Below are 24,576 nucleotides of genomic sequence, written 5' to 3'. Positions count from 1 at the left end.
TCACGGGTTTGGTGGACGTTCCATCCTTCGCCGGATTTTAATCCCTGCAGTCCTACAGGAGAGCTACAGTGTGACCAAGGAGATTACAGTCTGCTGCTTCTCTCAGCAGACTCGACCGTCCAGAGCTAACAGCCGAGGCAGTCTTACGGTGGAGAAAGGTACAATGTGCCCTCAGGACCAGTGAACTTCCATCAGCGATGAGGGGAATGCAGAATATGTGACTGCGTGTCTGAGCTGCCGAATACAGTATGGAGGGTAAACATTAAGGAAGGGAATATTATCCTTTTTCCTCTCTTACATTTTATTCATAGCTGGAGTTGGAGGTGGATCATTGCAGTGGGAACCCTTAAAAACAGTTGGACTCACTGTTACAACATGCTTGGTTGGAAAGATGGTTCTTTTTCCAGCATCTCTTATTGCCTGAGGCCCACACATCCTCCTACAGCCACCTCAGCACCTTCCCCAGTAGGGTTTCTGAGCCACAGCAAGGCCGGGGTTCACCTTGGGGCAACTGAGCTCCTCAAACTGTCAATTTCCTTCCAAGACTTACCGACTCCTCTAGGCACTGGCTTGAGTCATGAGTTTTCTTTTTCTCTTTTTTGGAGGTTTGAGGGTGATTTAAATTGAGGCTAAGGCTTAAAAGTCCTGTCTGCAGCATGGTCATTACCAGTGGAGTGCCTTAACCCCCTTGAGGTGGGAAAGGCAGTAGAGGGAGAAAAAGCAGAGCTCAGACAGACACCAAATCTCTTTTCTGTAATGGTATAATATCCTCCTCTGCCGTCTGATTATGAGTCTGCTGTTCCCAAAATGCCGGCTCTCAACCGTGTCCAAGTGCATGTCTTTACAAACAGCTGTTGGAGTCATTTGAGTCCTAAAGAGAGCTTGATATCAACACAAAAAGATCAGCTTGACTTTGGATGAAGAAGGCTTTCAAAGGAGATACGTAAACATTTAGCAGCTTCAGTATTGTTTGTAACTGCTGAGCTGACTTCTGGAGCTCATTCAGACAGAATAAAAAGAGGAAAGGAAAGAAAAATTTGTCAAGCTTGATCTCCATATATCAGTTATGGACTTGTGTAATGATAAATTCAGAAACAATAGCGCAATATTTAGGTACTGCTTATAGATTTGCTCATTTCTAAAATAGAAATAGCCATCTAAAACAGGATGGCACTGCCATATATGTATGGCAATGTGCTTTTATAAAGGGACAAGAGTATGGTCAATGGAAGGTTGACCACTGGATACAGTGATACAGTAAGCATTGTTGCTTCAAAAAAGTGAAATAAAACACTTTTAGTAGAAATTGACTTTCCTCTTCACCTATTAAAAATGTCTATCTGCAAAAACATTTTTGGCCAAGGATTCTAAAAAGGTCTTCATTTACAAAAATAACCTAAAACTGAGGGTCATTCTTTCAAGCCACAGCTGCTACAAATAGCTCCTGCAGTAAGTAAACCTGGCAGCTTTTTTCCTTTTAAATCAAAATGTGTCAGGCGAGAATTTTTTTTAAATAATCATGGCCACTAATTTTCTTCAGTGTTAAAATGAAGGAGCAAGTATTTTTAATTCTATGATATTCACCACGTGTAGCATTAGCATGAAGTTACATTTTAGAGTCAAACCACAAGACGGTATGACAACAAACTAATGGATTTATAGAGTGCTGTGAAAAGCATTTTCCACAACGCAACCTTTGTAAGTAACATGACTAATTCAGTCTAAATCCTCATGAGTAAAACGCAGACTAGTTATGTAGAGAAAAGTGAGACTCACATAATCACAACATGGCATTCTAGTGGCATGGTGGAAATAATAAGGGTTAGACCTGTCGGCATTAAAGGAAATGGTCAGAACAAATGAACACTATAATCATTCATTTGCCTCTGTGGTGAAATAGAGGCTAACAGGTTTCATCAAAGATTGTTTAACTACCTTCCTAGTTAGTCAAGTCTCCAAGCTACTGGTGTTGAACAACATTTCTCCTGGGCTCCTTCTCTGGGTTCAAAATAAATCTTAAATAAATCTTTGCTTTACCAGATAAAATTTTGATGGGAAATATTACTTCCTGTATCTTGTTCATAACCTCAGTAACTAAAGACTGCATGTTGCATACATATTATCTATTGTCCGATTCTGGACATAGACATGAATACTATTGTGAGCTACAAGCATGAGCATAGCTGAAAAGAAAAAGTTGTAAAGATGATGACAGATGCACTTTAAACAACCTCCATTCTAGTTGTTATCCATCAATAAAAAGGCAGATTCTTCCCCTTTGAAGTTATTTTCTCTTCTATTCTTCCAAAGAGTCTTGAGCTGTATTTCTTTGCTGAAAATGTTATATCACACAAAAATACAAGCTCAACCTCCATCCACATAGATGAGCCAGAAAAAAAGAAAAAAAAAATCAGTAGAGCAGAGTTCAGGGACTTGGAGCGAAATTCTGCTCTTGCTAATTTGTTAGTGAACCAGAGAGAGGGAAGGGAAGCAGATGGAGCTGTCATTAAGAACAATGACCAGCAGCTGTCTGCCCTGTTCGACACACACGCACCCTGACCTGGCCCTGGCCGAGCCCCAGAATCCCTTTGAATCCTCAGAAATATAACCAGAACTGAGTTTATAACAAGACAAAGGCAAAAACAGCAAAATCTATAAGCCAGAACATATTCCTGAGTTACAGCAATTTGAAGATTTGGTTAGTTAAATCCATATTTCTACTTTATGTTTCGAAAAATATAAATATATTCCTGTAAAGCAGTAGCTGTTTTGTTCCCAAACTTGGGGTAATGGGGTTTCTGTCGGTTTACCAGCAGCATTCCTTTTAGAACCATTTAATTACCTCTAAGGATGCCAACAAAAGACCCACATACATAAGAGTTTGGAGGAATATGAGGGATAAGGATGAAGTAAGGTGAAAATGATAAGCTGCTATTATCAGGTGTTCTTCAGTAAGGTAAGCTATGCCGGTTCTAATTGAAAGATCACCATCATTTAATATTGAGCAGGAATTTTTCTGTTGTTATTTATGTATTGGTATAAAGGTATGCTGTCTAAAAACATTGAATGCAGCACTGAAAAGTCGTGGGTACACTTTTACTATATGTAAATTAGATTATTCTATACAGATCTGTTGTAAATACACATAAGTGAGACGAGGAGACATTGAGCAGTCTCTGTCATCATTTCTGTCATCCAATGGAGATTTCATGCTCATCTGCCTCTAGAGCTCCTTCCAGGCTAGTCGGCCTCGCTGTCGCTCTCTGCTTCCTTAATTTCTCTATTTCTCTTTGCTTACTGGGCTGTCAGCCCAGCCAAAGTCACATTAAGAGATAAGAGTGGGAGGAGAAAGGAGACCAAATACCAAACGCATTAGGGCTATTAATCAACATTAACAAATGTGAGGGAGCGGCCACAAATTTGGGAAAACATAAGCATGGACGGGTGCATTTATCAAGGTGACACATTAAAACTCACATTAACCAAAAAAGAAATACCACAATGTTTCTTGTGGTGTGCTGCCAAGGGCAGAAAATAAAGTGCAGCAGCAGATGCCACTATTTGTTTGATGGCCGGGTGTTGCATGTTGGAGAAACAAATGGGAGAATAACGCTTAATTATAGAAACTGATCCAAGCTTTTTTTCCTCAACTTCCTGGATTGTGATAGATTTTTTTCTTTCTTTCTGGAGTATCGGAAATACTTAGTCTAATGTGTGATGAGACTGATTTTCTGAAAGGCTCATCAAACCAAACAACCTACTGTGAAATACTAAATAAAAGAACTACTGGTTCTGGAGGGCAACATGAAACAAATATTTAGGAGCTGACATTAATGTTACATTTCTTTAGTGATCAATGTACATTTATGCCACTATTTTGAGAATGAACTTTACAAAACATACTTTTTATCAAAGACTTGTGTGTGTTTTGCTACAAGAATAATTTCAAAATGGAGTATTTCCTCTGGTATTTGAGGAGAAATGTTTGCATGGATCCCAATGTAAACACAGAATATAAAGACTCACTGACCTGGATCAGAATTATACATAGAATTAAATACTATGTGCAATAACTGCTTCACAAGTCACTATTTTTGTACCTGATTTGGCACTGAGGGAATTGGCAGAAACCTTTTATTTGGATCCATTCCTCTACTGTAAACTCAGGCTGTCACAACAACAGAATGAGGGCGGAACAAAACTTCAAATATTGTGGCAATCCTGTCAGGACAAATTAATCAAGAAACAACTAGTGGAAATACCCCAAAGAGGTGTAGCAAGTATCTAATTACATGCATTTGGAGAAGTTTGCAGCTGCACTCAAACTGTATGCTGAAAGAGCCAGATCAGATTTCAAAATAAGACCTAGCATCTGAGACAACTAGTCTGTCATTTATGTTGCCCATCTGCAGCAGTGATTGGGTGAAGGGCAGGGTAGGCTCTGGACAGGTTGCCAGTGTATCACAGAACTGAGAAATCCCATGAATATAATTTGCTTAGGAAGGAGATTGCACTTTATGCCTATTGTTGTACATAAAGCACTGTTATTCCAACAGCAAAGCATACAGAGCTTTCTGAATTGATCGGAGATATAAAACTTTATCTACTTAAAACTAAATTTTATACCTCAACAAACGAGAAGCCACAAAAATAAAAAGAAGAAATAAAAGTGCAGCATAACATCAAAATGACTGAGGAAAAAATGTCAGCCACACAGAGACAGAAAACATAGAAATTTAGTGAGGAAAACATATTTTATGATGTACTAAAGTATTCATTCTTATAGTTTATCTATAAAACAGCCAGGATTCAATAGAACAATATCCCAAATATATTGAGATTATTTTAGTGTTTAGTAGCCTGTTAATTACCCATGAGTATTTTTTTTATTGAAAAAATGCAACATCCAAGTCTCATATAATAGTGCATTACATCAGCATTACATATTTTGATTGTATTTTACCTAACTCAGACAGTGAATTTTTTCCACTAAAATGCTATATAATCTCTCATCAACATTCATGCTCAGAATGTTATTTAATTTATTTATTTATGGACAGTAACCAATCTAATATTTTATACTGGACAGCTGTGGGTCTGAGCGAGATATATGCTGCGGCTGTCACATCTCTGTGTTTCTGCTATTTCACTTGAAATGATGCTGTGACGATTCACTTATCTGACACTTTAAACTTTGGACATTTGTTATTTCTAAGGCAGAAATTACCTAACTGATATTCAATGTTTTGTGTGTCAGATTTAGGAATTCGGCTCCAGTCCTCCACAGTTTGGTCATGTTCCACACCTTGGTCAAGGTCATGTTGAAATGCCGTGTGGAGCAGGCTTTGAGGAAACCTGGTGTAAAAAGTCTTGAATTGATTTGCTAATCCGATCTAGATCAGTGATTGGACATTGAGAATCTCTGATATGAAGTTTTAAAACCTTTTCCTCTTTTCCTCATGGCTAAAACCAAAACATCTCACCAAAAATAGAGATTGCTACTCAATGGCTAAACCTTCTGACATGTCAGCTGGCCTCATCACTTAGGCACTCCCTCATAATCATATCATGAAGAGGGCCAGGAGGTCTGTTCAGGTTTCAAGGGCCTCATGAATAATCAGAGAGTCACATTGGATTTTAATGCCCACCGTCAGGCCCTCCACACTGGAGGATAGATGGTTGTACTTATCTGTGTGCGTGTGTGTGTAAGACGTAGATGATGGAAATGTCTCTGAAAAGGAGTCCTTTTGTATTCCTAATTAGCAACCTCGCTGACACTGCGGGGGGAGTGAAGGTTCAAAAGTCCTCAAAAAATGACAAGTGTGGCTTTTTCTGTCTGAACCCTCTCTGCCTGGATAATGTGAGGCACTCCTCTTCCTAACATGACTGGTCAGAATGTTGAAGTAGATCAGGTGGAAGAGAGGTTAGTTATCAATCCAGTGTGACAGGAACCCATTCTTTGCATTTAAATTTTAAAGAAGAATTTCAAGCTCTGGACATTTTATTCCATCTTATAAGCCTAAAAAGTGCAGGACTTTTATTTTGACATTATTTGATAAGATGGCTTGTATTAAACATCTTTGTTGTTTTGGATCTTAGAAAATGTGAAGTTATTAGATAAAAACATTTTACATTAGACGTGATATAATCCACCCTCCCTAAAAAGTAGGTAGTAAACAAAAGAGGAGAAAAATACCCCAAAACATCACTGTACTTGGGATAAAAGAAGAATTGCACGTCTTAAAATAGGAATAGCATTTGCTCTTATTGCTGAAAAAATGTAGAGAAAAATTCCTAACCTTGGTGTCCATATTGGGGTCCTTGAGGTCCATAGGGACCTGCAGGGCCACTCTGTGAATATGGACCCATGCTGGGATACATTGAGCCTCCGTGGGATGCGTGAGGTGACATGGGAGGTCCGGACTGGGGAGGTGCAAACTGCGAGCCAGACTGGTTTCTCTGCATGTTGGACATAAAACCTAAAACAGACAAACACAATTAGATGGCAAACATACCCTTTACTTCTGAAAGTCCTAATTTCTAGGAAGTGATTGTGGCTACAGATTTCACTTTTAGCCATGTTGTAAACACAAACCTCAATGTGTTTTGCGGGCATTGGGTACTCAGGTGCAAGTCTTTTGGTGTTTTATCAGCTTTGCAAAGCCAGAGACTGAATTATTTTGCAAAATAGTTCAGGTTCCGTCAAATTGGATGGAGAGTGTCTTTATAAAAAATGTTCCTTTGTGCCACACATCCTTAGCTGGATTTAGATTTTGACTTTGATAACTGATTTGCAGGTTACCATTATCATTAAAAATGGTGAGTGAAACAGTGCTTAGTGAGATGTGTTTGGTTATTGGAGGTTATTTGGTGTTTGTTTATTTTATAAAGTAATCATGCATTAAATGTCTCTATAACTGCTGCATTCCTTGGTATTCATGATACTGCTTGTTCACTAAAGCAACCAGATTTTCTCTGAGAGATTGAATTGTATAGGGGGCTGTAATTATTAATTAAGTGACTTCTAGGATTATCAAAAATAAAAGGAATGCCTACTTGTTCACATCATATTGAATACATTCTCAATTTTCACATTTCTTGCTTTTCCAAATAATTAATCAATATTTTAACCGGTTTTAGAGGATTTTTCTTCCCAATTTCACAAACTATGGAACAAGTTAGATTCTTAATGAGCAAAATAAAAAAGATTTTAGTGTTTTTGATTTTTATTTTTCTATCAAAACTTTGTTCCACTTTAAAAGTGCTAAGGTTTTGAAAATTTAAACTGGATTATCCAATAAATAAATAGGTTTGAAATGTTTTTTTCTGTCTGTATAATAAACCTCAAGCAGAAAGTTTGTTTGGGCTTCCTGTTAGTTCTTCAAAACCGCAGAAATAACTGTGTTGGACAAAACTGTGCAAAAGACTAATTTTGTAATCGAAAAAAAGTCTGAGTGTAAATACTTTTCCATGTTTAGAAAAATAACAAAATCTGATTTCTTCTTGTAGTGTGAAAAAATGCGATGGATTGTGGAAAAGAAGAAATCCTGTTTTCTATTCAGCGTCTATCAATTTTGAGAAGATCCGATCTCTTGCATCTGTGTCATCTACTGAAAGTCATATATACACTTTGGTGAATAAGTCAGTATGAAATAGGTGTTTTTAAAAAACAACAGTTTGACATGTAAAAGGATCCCTGAACACAAATAAACAGAGTCCGAGCATTCAGTGAATGCTATTGCTGACAAAAGCCAGGTCAAGTACACACCTGGCCTCAGAGATGCATGTAGCTGTAAAAGCTGAGTGGACATATAAAAATACAGAGCCCCACTCTCCACAGAACAGCTAGTGATTTGACCGTGGCTACTGTGTTATTCTAAGCTGTTCTGTCAGTAGACGTGTTAAAGCCTCTCAGGCCCAAACTCGCCCGCACCATTCAAATTGACATTTGCAGCGATCCTCGCCTGGGCTTCGCTCTTTCAAACAGTGCTATTCGGGTTTTTTTTTTAAGCTCGCTGAAAGGTTTCCCGATCTGCTGCAAATGGAGAAAGGTCGCTGGACGGCCATTGAGGGAAAAGAGAGGGCGTGTGGATGTGGAAATGTGTGTGCGTATAAGAGCGCTATTGCAGATTAGGTGTAAATGGATTGGGTCTGCTCGGCTGTAAACTTTGATAGCCATCCGCTTTGTTGAATGAGTGCACACAGGCTGACTCTTTAGTGAGTTTGGGGTTTGGGGAACGACGGATGGCTGAGACTTGTGTAATTCCGTACTTCTGCAAGGAGAGCGAGAGAGAAATGCAAAGTTACTGGGAAAGGGAGGCAGAAGTTTTCAAATGCTCTTCAGTTTATGACTGTGCATATGGATATACGTATTTGCTTTCTGAGTGTGCGTGTGAGTAGGAGATAAAGACAGAGAGCAATAAAAGCGCCGAATGAGTTTTTTTGTGCAGCACAGAGACGCAGGCCTAGGCAGAAAGAGATTCAGCAAGAGAGAAAGTGTGTGTGGGAGGGAAAGACAGTGCAACGGAGGGAAAAGAGCGACTGGGGCCTGAAAGTGCTTAGGCTGCGAGTGCTGGGTTTAAGGAGCGAGGACATTATTGTAATGTTTTGCTTCCATTAGGGTAAGGGGATTCTGGGAGAGGAGGAGAAAAAATACTGAGTGTAATACCGCACTTTAAATTGCCTGGAAAATGGATGGGGAGAGAAACATTGTGCAGACAGTGCTAAAAGCAAATAACACATTCAAGGATTTTTCTCCCCGCCCCTCTCTCTCTGTGTTTCGTTCCCTCTTCACACACAAACACAGACCGTTCTCTTGTCCTGGCAATGAAGGTCTCAGCTGGACAACAGCAGGCACGCGAGAACTAAGTAGGGAGTGAAAAAGGGACGGTCAGTGGATTTATCGAAATGAAGAGCAGAGAGAGGCTCTTAGGGAGACCAGCACTTGAGCAAAGTGGGGAGTACAGTAGATCTAGAGGGAGGGGGTTAATACGAGCATGGAAAAGAAAAAGCATAAACAACAGTCGACCCTGTTAACTGTGCTGAGTTTCCCTGGACTTGGTTGGGAGAGGCAAAGGGGCATTTGAGGTTTACAGGCATTAGAGAGCAGCATTAAATCTCCAACTTGATTTCATCAGTGCCCCACTCTCTCCCTCTGTCTTCATCCATCCACTCCCTCTGTCTCTCTGTGGTTTTAACTGCTCTTTGGTTGGTGATGGAGAGCGAGCCTCAGTAATTGCATTAAGGTCAATTCGAAGTCTTTCAGGCTTTTTGCAGGGTGGTGTGGATACGGAAATTAGAATTGCAAAAATCAGCAAATGTGCTGTTTGTACGAACACCTGAAAAGTGGTCATAATTGCTGGAGACAACCTTGAGTTTGGCTAGGGCATTTGCCCTCTGGGTTAGTGTTCACATAGCAAGCTTTTTGGAAATACATTTATTTACTCAGTGCTAGTATTGCTGAATCTGCATTTACCATAGATGATTAAAAGATGCTGACTAATGGACTAGAAAACGTAAGTGACATTGTCTGGTACTTTGCTAAAATGGTCCAGATGTTATTTAGCAGACTGAGATTGCTTTGGATGATATAGCAATTAAAATTTGACCAAACAAAGATTACTAGTGGGATTAATCAAAGCTTTGTTCTCATAACACTTATATATTTAATACTGACATGTATACAAATGTCTAATCCTAACCTTAATGAAGAAAGGAACATTTATTATTGTTGTCTCCAGAATGCTAAAATAGATTAGCACTTAATTAGACTCAATAAACCTAGGCTAAAATGGCTAAGAATCACACAACATGCAACAAACTTCAATGGTGTCATGCTTTTCTCACGACACAGTCGTTTGAAGAAATATGAGGGCTGATTAAAAGAAGATTATGCGCATGAATACTCCCAGTATTTTAGTTTTGAATCAATTTCTGTCTGAGGTGGTTCTTCGCTGGTGTGTTGAATTAGAGGCAGACTGAACATAAGATCGCTTTTAAATTCCTCCATAGGTGCCGGTTTCGTATGTCTCCCAGCTTCCTTTTCTGAGACATTTCCCCTGAAATCTCTCCTTATACTAGTTACCCCATTGTATAAACTTCAATAAACTAAAATATGTGCTTCATAATTTCTTCTAATGGCCACTGTGTTACATATTCATGTCTGAATTAAAAAACACTTGGGTTCTTTGTCGTCTTCTGTTTGGTTTCCTTCTTTTTAACTTTTTTGTGTATTGTTTATTAAGGAAAGAAGCTAACATGAACTGTGATCTTAAACAGCTCATGCTGAACTCAAAATACTCAAAAAATTGAACAAACAACATAGTTTTATTACTGCCACTTTCATTCCCTAGACTGTGGCAACACACAATTTATGTTTACCATTTTTTTCAGTCTCTAATTTTTATCCAGCCCCTGGCTGGTGTGAAATGGAAAAAAAGAAAAAAAAAAAAAAGAAAAATTTACCATCTTTTTGCAGTGGACATTGTGATTTCTTTTATTTTAGGGCAAACACCAAGATGACATGATATGTCTTGCGGCTTTGGAGCACAAAAATGGAGAGAAAAAAAAGCATCCCATAAAAACACACAAGCATGTCAGAACGCAGCATTTCCCCTCTTTTTATTCTGCCAGACATAGCAAAGTACCCAGTTCTTGATATTGGTTATTATTCACATATATGTAGAGGGAGACGTACCTCTCTCCTGAGCCACAGGGGAGCGTGTGATTGGCAGATGGGCTGTATCGGGTCCATTTCCAGAGCTCAACGGGGCCACAGCTGAACCTGCAAAAAACATGAAGTTTGAGTTGAAGGGTTTGGATTCATGTGATGTGTGAAATATTGTTTTAATCCAGTCCTTGAAACAAATGTCGTATGAAAAGAAAACTTTTAGCAAGAATCATTTTTCCTTCTTTGTTTTTTGGAAGTGAGGTCAAGAGCAAATTGATTTTCATCTTTTGTTCCATCTGCTTTGCTTGAAAAAATGAAAGAAAACAGCATGAAATGATGTAAAAGATAAACTCCTGGAGGACCAGTTTTGTTTTTCTTTTTTCAGCTGCACAAAAGTTAAACGTTTAAACATAGTTCGTTTTTTCTGTCGTTTGGGTGGCTAAACAAAGCGAAAGGTTTTGATGCCAAAATCAGCCACTTGCAGACACACACAAAGTTAATTCTGGTTCACCATGCAACAACTGACAAATCCACTCCAGGAGGACATATCAAGACATTGGAACCAAAGTCACTTCTCTGTGTAATCATTAAAATGAGCGAGACCCCCCACTGGAAAACCAGAGCCATCTGAGGATCATCGATTGGGTTTGCTGTGCAGGTCTTTGGGCTGTGACTGTTCCATTGAAATCCAATAGTGAGTTGAGGGTCTGATTAGAACAATGGCAGACAGAGAGTAAGGTGGATTGATTTGGCCTAGAGGAAGGAAAGAGATAGCAAATTAACCTTTTATCTTTAGATTCAAATTGGGAAAGAAGAAGGAGAAGTAAGGGCATGAGGATTTCAGGTGTAATTGAACATAGTTGAAATACGAATTTAATTCAATATATATATTTACAGAATGAAAGTTAAGATGAATTTTAATTTTTAATTTTGATGAATGTAGCTTACAGCTCTCAAAAGTCCAAAAATTTTGCTTACCAGAAAGTTAGAATGTGATTTAAGAGCAAAGAAAATGATTTCAATACAGAAACGTTGATCTACTGAAGAGACTCTTTTTGCTTATATTATCGTAAAAAGAGCAGCGACTCTCTTGACCCAAACCCCAAAGAAAATCTATGGAGATTACATCTGTCTTTAATGATTTATGTTTTAATGTTAAATATAACTTAAATGAAATGGAGAAGGCTATCACAATGTGAGGTACCTTTGAATTGACTTTTCAAAAAGTGCATCTTATGAAACAAAACAAACGCTATATGTTTAATTTTCAATTCACCTTCAATGTATTCAATTTCTTCAACAACTTCATACCTATCCAGAGACATAATGTTTTTCATATTTTTAAAGCTTAGGTTTTTATGCCCATTTTGTCCCAAGATAGCATGAATTTTTTTGATTGATAAACTTAAAATATGCAATATTTGCCTGAAATAAATAGCACAGTGGGATATTTTTGATAAGAATGTTTTAGCCTCAACCATGTCAAAAATGAAAAATGTTGATGCTTTTGCATTACTTTTGAAGCAATGAGAGTTGAAAGAAACTTAAAGGTACCACTTTGGGGCACCTAAAATGGTACTCATAAGTGTAAATTCATGATTTCTTTTCCACTTTCACTACAATAGATCTTTTCAATAACTTCAGACCAATCCATAGATATAAAGTTTTTCATGTCTTTAAAATGTTTTCTATGTTTTAAGCCATTTTTGACATGTGAAGCAGAGGTTCCCAATCCTGGACTTCAGGAAAATATAGCTGCAAAAACATGCTCTGCCACACATCCAATACAAGAGAAGAATCCCTCTCTAGATGGAGAAACATAAACAATTTAGAATTTTACTTTGCTTGTCAGATGCATCAGCATAAACATGGTATAAAATGCATCGGTCTCTTCCTTGATCAACAAAATATAAACCAAGCCAAATTGGCTTTTGATTCTTCAAATTACACACACAGAGTAATTATTCTCTCAACCACATATACACCAGTCCTTTAGATCATTGCCAAAATTATCCTGGCAATGTTTTATAACTAACCTGTAAAATTTGGATAAATTATATACTAATTTTGTAATTTGACTGAGATAATGATAATCAATAAGCAGGAGTTCCTACTTTAGCCCACCCAAACTCAGCTGATAAGGTTTTCAGCAGAGAGAGGCATAATTTGCTTTAAAATTTCCCAGTATAGCTGCACAAATAGCTGGACAAACTGTAACCTATGTCATGGTTTCTGGAACCATCACTGACTGTGGAAACGTCCCCATGGACATGAAGCAACTGGATTTCTCCAGTCGTCCTCCAGGATCTGGGAGCATGGCATCCAAACAAAATCCAAAATGTATTAATAATCATCCAGAAAACTTGAATAGACTTTGCTACTCAAGAGCTTCCTTTAAAGGCTGCTTTTATTACAGTTGCTTGTGCAGCTTTTTCTGCTATACTTTTTCTTTCCTTTCAATTTTCTGTTTATATCCTTCAATGCAGCTCTGTCTGAACAGTAAACTTCTTCAGCAATTACCTTCTTGAACTTGTAACCTGCTCATTAAAGGTGTCAATGAAAGCCTTTATTCGCTATAAACCAAAATTGTCAAATCACTTGAAATAAATCATTTTTTATGTGTAATGAATCTAATTAATATATATCTTAAAGTTTCATTAAAGGAGTGACATTCAAATTTTATTCTATTTTAATTTATTGAGATGCACCTGTATCGTAAGTGATTAAAGTAAACATTTAATTTATCTAAATCTAACAAAAAACGCTTGGGAGATGTGAAAATGTTTAGTACACATAGGAACATGTGCGAACAGTAAGAGTTATACAGCGAGAGCGTAACAGTAATATTAATTTGTTGCTCTCATAACAACTCAATGAATATTATGGCCTCTTAAAATGAAGAACACTATTCATGTTATCCAATCAGTCAGTAAAATCTATGCTATTTCAAATTTGTTTACATATGTATGCGTGTTTATATGTTGTGTGTGTGCGTGTGTGTGTGTGTGTGTGTCCGTCCACACCAGAAGCAATACATGACTAGAGGTGACACTCTCCACATAAACAAACCCAATTAAGTCAACATAATTGCTTTGCATAGAAATGCATAAACAACATTTCCATCTATCCGCCGCCCACTCACACTCAAGCACGCAAAAACAAGTAATATGCATGGACGTAAAAAGTACTTGCACAAACTAGTGTAAATAAACACAGAAGAGCACACAAGGAAGCACATGTAAGAGCACAGAGGCACATAAGACATGTACTGAAATGTTCACATACACACAGACACAGATACAAACGCACGCGCACGCACACGCACACACAAAACCCCCCTGCATCACACTTGAATAGTTCCAGCGGCACTGCTTCAAAGAGGGAATATTCGATTAGTTAGTCTGTCACCATGTTGCAGGAGAGAATGGGAGACATTAGTATGCAAACGCTGAACCAACTGTGAGATAACACAAGAAACACTGGCTACTAGCTTTTATGTGCGTCTTCACAGGCAATGGAAAATATTCTAATGCATTCCTTATGCAAAAGTAATACTTTATTACAAATCATAGCCCTGCATTATAACCAAAAGCAAGTTAAAAGTTGAGAAAATGAGTGTGTACAAATGGCTTTATATATTATTTGAAATCATTTGGACTGGCCAAATGCAGTCAAATTGATTGTCACTTTTTTATCAAATCCAACAAACTTGGCATATACAGCAATAGTTTTCAAATTAAAATATAAATTGGAGTAAGAAAGCTATACTAATATGTAAAAAGTAATTGTCACCTGAATTTAATAACTGGATGTGCAAACCTTGCATTTGTAAAAACTGTCAAAAAGTGTGCTACATCTGTTAAATTAGAAAATGTAACTGTTTTAGTTCAGTCAAAATAGAAGGGTCTTTAACCATTAACAACTTGGTTTCATGCCACAACATAAGTCCAGACGTTGACCAGGCCAATCCAAAGCCTGTAAAGGTTTCTATTTAGTCAGATGTGGACTTCCAGGTTTTATTCAGATATTTGTCCTACTTCGTAATCCCAGTGTATTTGAGATTAAGGCCACAAACTGATGGCTGGACAATTTCCTTCAGCATTTTCTGATAGAGAACAAAATTCAAGGTTTGATTAATTACGGCAAATTATCCAGGTCTCAAGGAATCATCGCATAACCATTTTTAACTGTAGGTATAATTGTTTCTGAATGGCTTTTGAAATTATAACCCAGATGTAACTAAACAACCAACTTTCAAGAAGCCCTACTTTTGTCTCATCAGTATACAGATTACAACATACCCAAACGTTTTGGGACTTTCTGCTGTTGAAGAAATTTGAGAAATAAAAGCTGTAGAACATTAAGATCATGTAAATGCTAAAGCTCCCAAACCTTTTGCAGAAAACCCAAGTTTGATAAATAATACTGTTGGCTTCACTGAGATATTTCCCCTTTAACCTTCCAAATACAAATTTATTCAATATTAGGAGGGCAGAGGTATGTGAGAGCAGGCAACTAAGTGTGGATTTGTGCGTAGTCAAATATATTCTCATGTGTTTGCCTTAGTGTGTATATAAAACACTGTGCTGCAGTGTTATGCAGCATGTTTGAATCACTGACTGAGGAAGCCTTAAGCATGTAGTAAAGGGTCATGGCAACTTGTTGCCAAAGGGACAGATTTAGCTGCAGTTGGGGATCAGATGGGGAGGCACTGAGGATGAAGGATGCCCGCAGCGGTTTGCTGAACCCTTTAACTGCAGAAGCCGACCCTACGATAAAGGCTAGGCTTTGTGTGTGCGTATGTGCAGTGTGTGCAGTGATATATACCAGGCACCCGCTACGCTGTCAAAATCTGTTTGCTTGGAAGGCAGAGGGGGGACTGGCAGCATCCTCCACAGTGTGTTTGTGAGTGAATGCCTCTGTGGAGGTGGAAACAGGGAACAGTGACCTCTACGCTCCACTAATTCCTCCACATGACCATGTAAACTGTCACTACAAATGATATTACGGCAACGAAATTTGATGCACGTTTTAATGAAAGACAGGCAAAGTGAAGAATGGAAGCAAAGGAAAAAGTAAAGAGAAAAAAATGGAACACTAATACCAAAATATCACTAATAAGATCTTTTCCTATGGTCCCTCCTTTCTCTTGCTTTTATCCAATGTTCTTTATCATTTTTAACAAGGTGCCATTAAATAATTATGTCCAAATAAAACAAACAAGCTCCTCAGTGAGTCCTGGCACTTTTAATCTACATCATTAATAATTCATGAGCTGGATCTTTGACACGCAGTTCTTCTTCTCGCCCTGCGGAATATGGAGTGGAGCGAGCTAAATGTCAGGACAAACTGAATGTACACCTTTTCATGCCTGCTAAGAAAATATTACAAACTATGGATGAAAATTCAAATGTTAGGAAAACGCTGCTTCGTATGCAAAATGGAAACCAGTTTCCTTTTGCACACCTAATACCTAATATATAAAGTCATGGTTGCATGATAACCCTATGATTATTAACTGTCAAGAAAAAATAAACCAGAATAAACAGAATTATTTATTTAAATGATCAATGAATAAAAATAGATAAATAAATCAATAAATGTTGACTGCATGCCATCTTTAGAGGCAAGTGTTGTTAATGACTGCAGCTATTTATAGCAGCACAATTAACAAAAATTAATTATAGGCCCTATGAAGCTAACATAATTAATTTCAATGTAGTTAGGGAGAGATAAATTGCACATATTAATGTAAAGATATTTAAGTTATGTTCAATTAAAAGCTACTCTTAATTGGTATTTCATTTTGTTGAGATTCAATCAACACAATTTTAAAAAGTGTGTTGACATAGCTGGCACTATGTAGCACACTACACTTTGTAATCCTTTTTCTTTTGACAAACATATTAAATAAGCCTCCACATGTTATTGTTGATATATGACTCACATTTATGTTGGTGAAATAATACAACTATTTTGAATTTATCTTCTTTTTAATAATATACAATAAAGAGCAAAGAGGTGAAAACAAAACTTTTTAATAGTGAAAAATAAATACTTATAAAGTTTGTGACCAAGAGAATGGAGCATGAAACCAGTGTGACTGCATTAGAAAAACCCAACAATGAACAAAGCAAACTAGGGAGCTTTTTAGCTGAGGCATCAGTAGAGATACTAGAAAATGAGAAAGGAGTCAGTGAGGTAATCAGAGATGTTGAACAGTGTTGAAAAAAAGGAAAGCCCAGAAACTGAGCAAGGGAGACTAATTAACTCAGGGAGCTGAAGTAAAGTAAGATTCAAGAGGATCGACAAACCAAAAGGGGTAAGTCTTATGCTTAAAGTAAGAGAATAAAGCAAATTTAAAAGAAAAAGAAAACAAGAAGCTGTTAATTATAAGAAGTAACATATATGGCAAAACCATTATGACAATTCTAGTTTGTCATCAAAACCATGATGACAAACTAGATATGGGAAGACTTTACACACAATAATGAACAGAAAGTACACACTAAAGAAAACAGAAACACCCATGGATCATGACATGTAAATGTTAATATGTGTTATTGCACTGTATTTTCAAAAAATACATGTACTTCAATTTAAAGTTTTTGTAAGTGTTTGTTCAGTTGTTTGAAAAGTTAATCCTTTAAGACAAGTGTAATTTAATGTCTCATTCTCTATTAAAGGCTTTTTGTATTTTAGTCATTTTATCATTTTATTTAACATAAAATTGTGTAATTTCTCCACTTTTGTAGTTTTAACTGTCAATTTGTGACTGTCTGAGAGTGTTATCTTTTTCATAAAATTATGCTTTTTTTTGCAGTATTTTTACTGACAATTCCAGTGTTCCCTCAGGAGCTTTAATGTAATTAACACATGTAACAATCAGTGGTGTGGCAATATCTTGTTGTCCAACTCCCTTGCATCACACTGCATTTTTATTTCCTGTCCACAATTTACACCTTTAAAAACATCCAGCTGTGCAAAGACGCATAAACAACCAAATAGCTCACATACAAAGATGACTTGAAATAAGTTTTGTCAGTCACCTGAATCGATACTAATTTGTTAGTTCTATTTCAGTCGAATGTAATATAAACGTTCTTTCTTTTATGCTAATGTCATAGAAAGTTGTGAATCCACAAGTTTAAAAGTTTTTGCTTAACACTGAATTGTTGGACTTTTTTAGAATGCAAACATAATGCATACATAGCAACAGTAATAAAACTAATAGGAATTTGCTGCTTCTTTTGGATGTAATACTCCACACTAAGAACCCAATATGCACTTTTAATTTCTTATCCAAGAGGACTGTTGAGACGCCTTTGAAGGGAGGGAGTGTGGTCTTTGAAGATTTGTTTTCATCATGGTTTCAAACGTAAATGATAGTGAAGTTCAAAGCTCAGGGAGAGAACTTGAGGCATTACTTTTACCCTGGAAATATAAAGTGTATGAGCTATCTCAACCTGTATGAATGTTGCTGATGTAGAGTGATGATTCGCCTTATATTCAATGATGAGACCTATGAAGTGCACACACAAGCAGTGCAGGTGCATTAGCTGCTATGTGTGTGCATGCAAAAGTAGGATTTCTTGCACACTTTTTAAAAGTATTTCTCACAAAAACAGAGCAGCCTTAAGCAATGAGGGCCATTTTGGATGAAGTGAGGTAAGTGTGGTGGGTGCTAATAGAATGGTACAAAAGACAGAGAAAAGGCTGCTTCAGCACCATCTCCTAATACAAGCCCCAGGCAATAAATGTGCACACACCTGCACCACCCAACAAACACGCACACACACACGCCCCCACCTCCTCCCCACCCACACACATACGCATGTCGAGGTAAAACCCCCATTTGCCATGTCTTTAGGGGGAAGAGGCAGATAAACAGCGGGCTCCAATAACGGTGGTTTAGATCTCAATGGGTGCGAGTCAATGCTTCTCCAAGCCGGGGGCTAATGCCAGTTAACTCTCCCTGTGGGGGATGAACATAGGCCTGCAGTGGCTCGCAAAAACAAGCGCTCTCCCAAGATCCTCATTACTTCCAACGCTGAGTAGCAACTGTAAGTAAAGAAAAACTGCAGCTTAAGCTAAAAACAGTGGGAGAGGGAGCGATGGAGTGAGAGAAAGCATGAAAATAGGTGTCGGGGTGGGAAAATAATTGCACACTGTGCTCCGGTTAGGGTTTTCCAGTCGGACAGAGTTAGAATGGGATTTCTCTAAACGGCTAACGCAGCAGGCATGCTCTTTTTACCCTCTTATTTTGGCCGACGGTGTGCTATGTGCATATAATGCCTACAGGGACAGCATTTTGCTGTTTCACTTCGAACAGCAAGTAAGAGAAATGCGGGAAAGAGGGGTGGGGAAAAAAAAAGTTGGGTGGATGGCAGCGTGGGTGGTGGGGGAAGAAGACAAAAAAGGAGGACACATGGAGAGAGAAGGGAAAAAAGAGAGCTGGAGGAGAAATGAGACGGAGGCACAGAGGCAGAGATGTGGATGGAAAAATTCAGCCTTGTTCCTCGGTGGGAGGCCTGCGCCACAGCAACGCTCTGAGCGAATAAAGCAGAGACAAACAGTGATGGGAAGGCGAGAGGGTGGGGACGAGGGAATGCGAGACACAAGAGGGAGCATAAGAGAAAGCAAGCGCGTTGAAAATAATGAGAGGAAAAGAGGGGGACGGGGACAGCCAGAGGCAGTGTTCCCACCACACAGCCTCTTAGGGAGTGGTGTGACAAGAAAACTTGCCATGTTCCACACACTCAATGCTGAAAAACACATAATAACTCCTCCCCACAACACCTCCCTCACACCCCTTTATTGCTTCTTTCTGGTAACTTTCACCAGAGGCAATGGAGGAGAAATTTGGTTTTAAGCTAAATGTCCCTATGGCTTTTTCTGTTTCAGTAACAATGTGTTTTTTCTGTAATCGAGAAATTCATGCAAATGTTGTTCACAAAACGGCCAACTTAAAGTTAAACCATTTTCTTTATGAATGTATACTCAATGTTTGACCAGTAGTGATTTTTTAAGTTGGTGAAATGGCTCACCTTCCAGGGTGCCATTGTGTCCGAGGACAGAACACAAACAACAACAAAAACACCTTTTGATTCAGTTTTCTGATGTTTATTTGCATGACCAATCTATGTGGAGTGGGCATCTCTCCCTTTTATGCAAAGTCTAAGATTTAGGTCTGTTTACTACAGCTGGATAATGGAATTAAGTATTTCTAAAGCTTAAGATAAAATTATGTTTTAAGAGTGCATTTTCTGGTTTTTGGTTTAATTGGTTGAGGACTGAATTAACTCCTATCCGTTTCAAAGAACTGCCACTGCCTTTGACCAGAACAGTTTACAATTACTCCTTTTATGTGCACTTCTTATATAATAAATAAAATCTGTCTACAAATGCAGGGCTGAGGATGATGTAAAGGGGAGCAAATTTAAAGCTTTGATTAAGAAAGAGCATTTTAGCTAATAAAGAGAAAAGGTTAAACCTTCTTTTCTACTCTTCCTTGCTTTCCACCCTTCCACTTTCTCTGACCTCTCTATCCTTTTCTGGGCCCCGGAAGCTCTTGAAGCGAAGCACAGATAAACAGCTTAAACTCTCCAGAGTGCTCGCCCGCGAGCTCCATTCACCTTATTAGAGGAAAATAAAAACTTGGAGGGGAGGTGAAAAACGAAATAAAGAAAGAAGAGGATGGAGGAGGTAGACGGGAGAGACCAGGCAGGCCAATGTTAACTGGACCTCCAAGGACTGCGGTTTGAAAGAGACACAGAATGAAAAAGAATGGATGGAGCTGAGAGGAGGATTTGTGATCTTCTGCAGCAGACAGAGACAGCTGGGATGTGAAAGAGTGCAGAAATCCTCTGTGGATATTAGCAGCTCCACAACATGGAGAAAATATTGCAGCTTTGGTTTCAAATGCATGCACGCAGAAATGACCAAATATTGTACACAAATTTGAAAAACAAGTTTCTTTCTGGTTAAGTTCAAAGTGTTCAGGGATTTGGTTGCTCTTTTATGTAAATGGCAAAGAGCAGCGACATGTGTTTTAAGTTTTGACTAAAACAACAGGGTGCATTTTGTGAAATATCCCAGTTTATGCAGACATGGATACACACAGATTCATGCACGAGCTGGGGAAGCAAAAACATTTTTGTAATCATCCTACTTGACATTTTTGACTCGCTCACAATGGAAACATACAAGTTCATCACAGCTGATGTTTTCATTGTGACACAATCAGCAGCCACTGTGCAAACATCACTTAAACAGGATTTATATCCTCTCAAATCATGTTGCAATTCTGTGTGGTAATACACACTAAACTCCCTCTGGACTTTCTGACCTGCCTTGTTACAATTATTATTATTTTTTTTTTACATTATTCTAACTTTTATGTTATTTCAGGACTCAACATCTGCCTGTTGGTTCTTTTTTAAAGAGTGAATCCTCTGGGGAAACTATATATATATTTTTTTTTACAAAAAGGTAGGATTATCTGGTTAGGATGTGTGATTATCATTTACGGTATTATTTTGTATAAAACTAAAATAGCATTGACAGATTTGAATTATAATATGTAATTTCTAATAATAATAATCGTTATTATTGTTGCTTATTCACTTGTAGCATCAGAATACTTAATTAGATATAAATTTAATCCAGGTGTGTGGCAGCATCCATGACTAGCATCTTTTTTTGGTCCTGGTTTTGTCAAGCATGTCTTGATGTCAAGGTTACAGATGAAATAGGAATCCATCTTCCTTTTGTCCTCAAAAGAGATAGTAATATTAAGGATTATTTTATTCACTTAACCATGCAAATCTATCCCCTGTTGCTTGATGATATTTCCAAGGGTCAGCAGGCACCTTATAAACAGTGGGACCAAATATGGAGCCTTGGGGAACACCATTAAGCTTAGAAAAATTTGAAGCCTTTGATGATTTAAAGAAATCTCTATCTGCTAAATAAGACCTGAATCAATAACAGAGAATAGCAAAGAGGTCAGATAGGGTTTGGTAGTAACTAGTAGCAAACCCTACTAGATGTACAGCATGAACAGTGCTGACAGAGAGCAAAACGAGGACTCAAAGTTTTCGTTAGGGGTGCATTTTAGGTCATTGGAGATTTTTATTAGAGCTGTCTCCAAACTATAGTTGGTCCTCAAAACAGCCAAAAATAGCTTTTATAAAGTTGCTTTTATGATTTTTAAGTTTTTTTTTCTAAAATCTACCTCAAGAATTCAAGTGTGAAGATTTTGAGATCTGTTGGATCTCTGTAGCATATACCTAACCACACCAGTTTAATGTGTATAGGTAACATTCCTACTTAAAACCAAAAAATATTTTTTGGTTTGATCTTTATTCTCTTGCTGTTATGAAACTTGCTGAGGGATTTCTGCCAGTATAGTCTTGCCTCAATGTTTTCCGCAGCAGTGCTACCAGCTGATGACAGCTGACTTTCCATGTTGTGTTTGCATGAAGTTTGATGTAATATGCATCAGATTCAGTCTGGTAATGGATACATCTTCGACTCGGTTTTGGAGAACTGACAGGTCTGCTAAGTCTTTACAGAAAATGACACCGCTCTGACAGACTGTAGCTGTAGATATCATGTCAAACCAGAGGGTGCATGCAGTGAAACCAAATAGTAAATACAGCCTGAAACTTTCCACCTCTAAACTCAGATTTTTTGATTTGTAAACTTTCTAAAGACATTGTGCTGTGCACTTTAACTTGAATACCTCTCTACTTTCCTCCACAGTAACTCATGGAGAACCCACTTGAATGAGAGACAGAAATCTTTCTTTATTGTCTCTGATGTCTTACAGTTAGAAAAAAAAAAGCCTGACAGACACCAAGAGGTGTGTGTATGTGTTTGTGTGCACATATGAGATGGCAGATGAGGAGGGGGAAGGTTGGCGGTTGAGCAATGTGATTTCTGCTCGACTGTCACAAATCTAGCGCAACAGGAAAATCAATTTGGCCCTGTGTGTGCCTTTTTGGCTCCGGGAGAGAATCCAAATAGCAAGGCAAGGCTCCGGATAATGTTACAGTGTATTGGATTTGCTTCATGGAGAGACTGACAGAGGGAGGTGGGGGAGAGCAGGGAAAGAGGAAGAGGAGGAGAAGTGAGGAGACGAGGGAATCACAGGCTTGCTGTGGCGCTCCGACAAGATAGATTTGTGCAAGTGTATGGGTGTATGATAGGCTGGCAATCTGTCAACATACCCCTCTTTAACACTCTCACAGTGCAGCTTTCTCTCTCTCTCACACACACACACTCAAACACCACTGTCACTCATCCATGTGAGCATACATACAGAAGTAATTCATACGAACAACAATATATATATGAAGTGTCAAAGCATGAAATACATTTTTCACAGGTATGTGTGCCCCTCTATATGCTCCCTCTGCCTGTCTTGGCTGGTATTTCCACTCTGCATGTGTACATTTGTTTGACAGCCAGGTGAAAACATGACATAATGAAATTGCTCTCCTCTGACCGCTGTCAAGGGGAACGGATGTGCTCATCCATGTGATGTGTCGCATCACTCCCATGAGGGAGCCTGACTGGTGGCAGACACAAACACGATGCATATGAATGTAAGTGCGCAACTATACTGAGGATTAAACAACGTCACTTAGGAAAACTATCATCTCTTTAAATCTTTATACAGAAAGTCTTTTTAAAAACATGCAACTTTTATCGCAGTGGCATAAGCTTACATAATAAAGGCAAATTAAACCTTTACTTTTGTTCAAAGTAAAAAATACTTTTGAGTACTTTACTTTTTTCTCAAAAAAAAAAAAAATTTTTTTTGATAAAAAAAAAAAAAAATTTTTTTGATAAAAAAAAAAAAAAAATTTTTGATAAAAAAAAATTAAGTGTTAAGATTTTTATTTGTCAATATGTACATGAAATCTCCTCACCGATATTGACATATCTGACACCAGTTAACATTTCTCTTATGGTATGACCCTCCTATTGCTAATCTCTCTATGTTTTTTTTTTTAGAATTTTTTTGTCATTTTCTTTGCTTTCTTCAAAAGTACATGCCCTGGATTTATTTAAAAATGTCACAGAAAATTAAATTATTGTAAAATAAGATGAATTAATTCTAAGACTTTCTTAATGTTTACTTGCACAGCCAAATAATGTGACTCCAAGCAATATTTACCTTTACATATTTGTGCAAAATCTGGAATATTTTCTTGAACCTAATTGAAGAAATTTCCCTTTAAATACCAAGTCTGTCTGTGTAAAAACAAAAAAAATGATAATCGTCTGAACAATTTTTTATTCAATGCCAAAAAAGATTATTATTATTTTCTAATTTATTTGCACTTATACAGAAGCCTGCCAAAACTATCCAAACATCTTCATGTGCTGACATTTATGGAACAGTTATAATTAAATGCAATTGGAGGGAAAAAAATCTAAACACCCAAAAATGTCAATGAAAACAACAGATTCTGACAGCAGTTGAGGTGCAGAATCAATTTAAGAAACAACCTGCAATACCAATTTCTCCACTGACAGCGGGCTAAATGGAGCAGAATGAAGAGCCGCCAGATAGACTGTGTTTTGACTTTTTCTTGACTGCAGCTCAAAATGCTGCAGATGAGGTCTTCACACAAATTAAATTGCTTATTATTCGTTGTCATCTTGTGATTTTCTTTCTCTTTTCTTTTTTTTACTTTTACTGGACAGAACCTGCTTTTGCCGAAATCCACAGGAAACGCTCACAGCTGGCGAAAACTCTTGTCTGTCTTCACTGCATCCTGCCAAAGTAAAGCTTAGCATCAACAGATATGTTCCAACTTGAGATGAAGTGTTGCAAAGTGGGGCATTTTTAATCAGATGTGTGCTAACCACATTAGTTCTCCTGTGTCTCTGTG

At 37.8% G+C, this 24,576-nt stretch overlaps 1 protein-coding gene across 2 annotated transcripts in view; it reads right to left on the bottom strand.

Moving 5' to 3' along the window:
• LOC122845841 (AT-rich interactive domain-containing protein 1B-like) overlaps positions 1–24,576 on the bottom strand; it is a 193,024-nt gene that overhangs the window by 34,869 nt on the left and 133,579 nt on the right. For both annotated transcript variants that reach the window (XM_044142315.1, XM_044142316.1), the window contains exons 6-7: positions 10,697–10,783; positions 6,300–6,479 (exon numbers count right to left, since the gene is read on the bottom strand). In XM_044142315.1, coding sequence (XP_043998250.1) covers positions 6,300–6,479; positions 10,697–10,783 — 267 coding nt within the window. The remainder of the gene's footprint in view (positions 1–6,299; positions 6,480–10,696; positions 10,784–24,576) is intronic.

The sequence above is a fragment of the Gambusia affinis genome, linkage group LG16, assembly GCF_019740435.1.
Source record: "Gambusia affinis linkage group LG16, SWU_Gaff_1.0, whole genome shotgun sequence".
NCBI classification, from domain to species: domain Eukaryota; kingdom Metazoa; phylum Chordata; class Actinopteri; order Cyprinodontiformes; family Poeciliidae; genus Gambusia; species Gambusia affinis.
The sequence above is the reverse complement of the archived record's forward strand: the minus strand, read 5'-3'. Positions and strand labels throughout refer to the sequence as shown.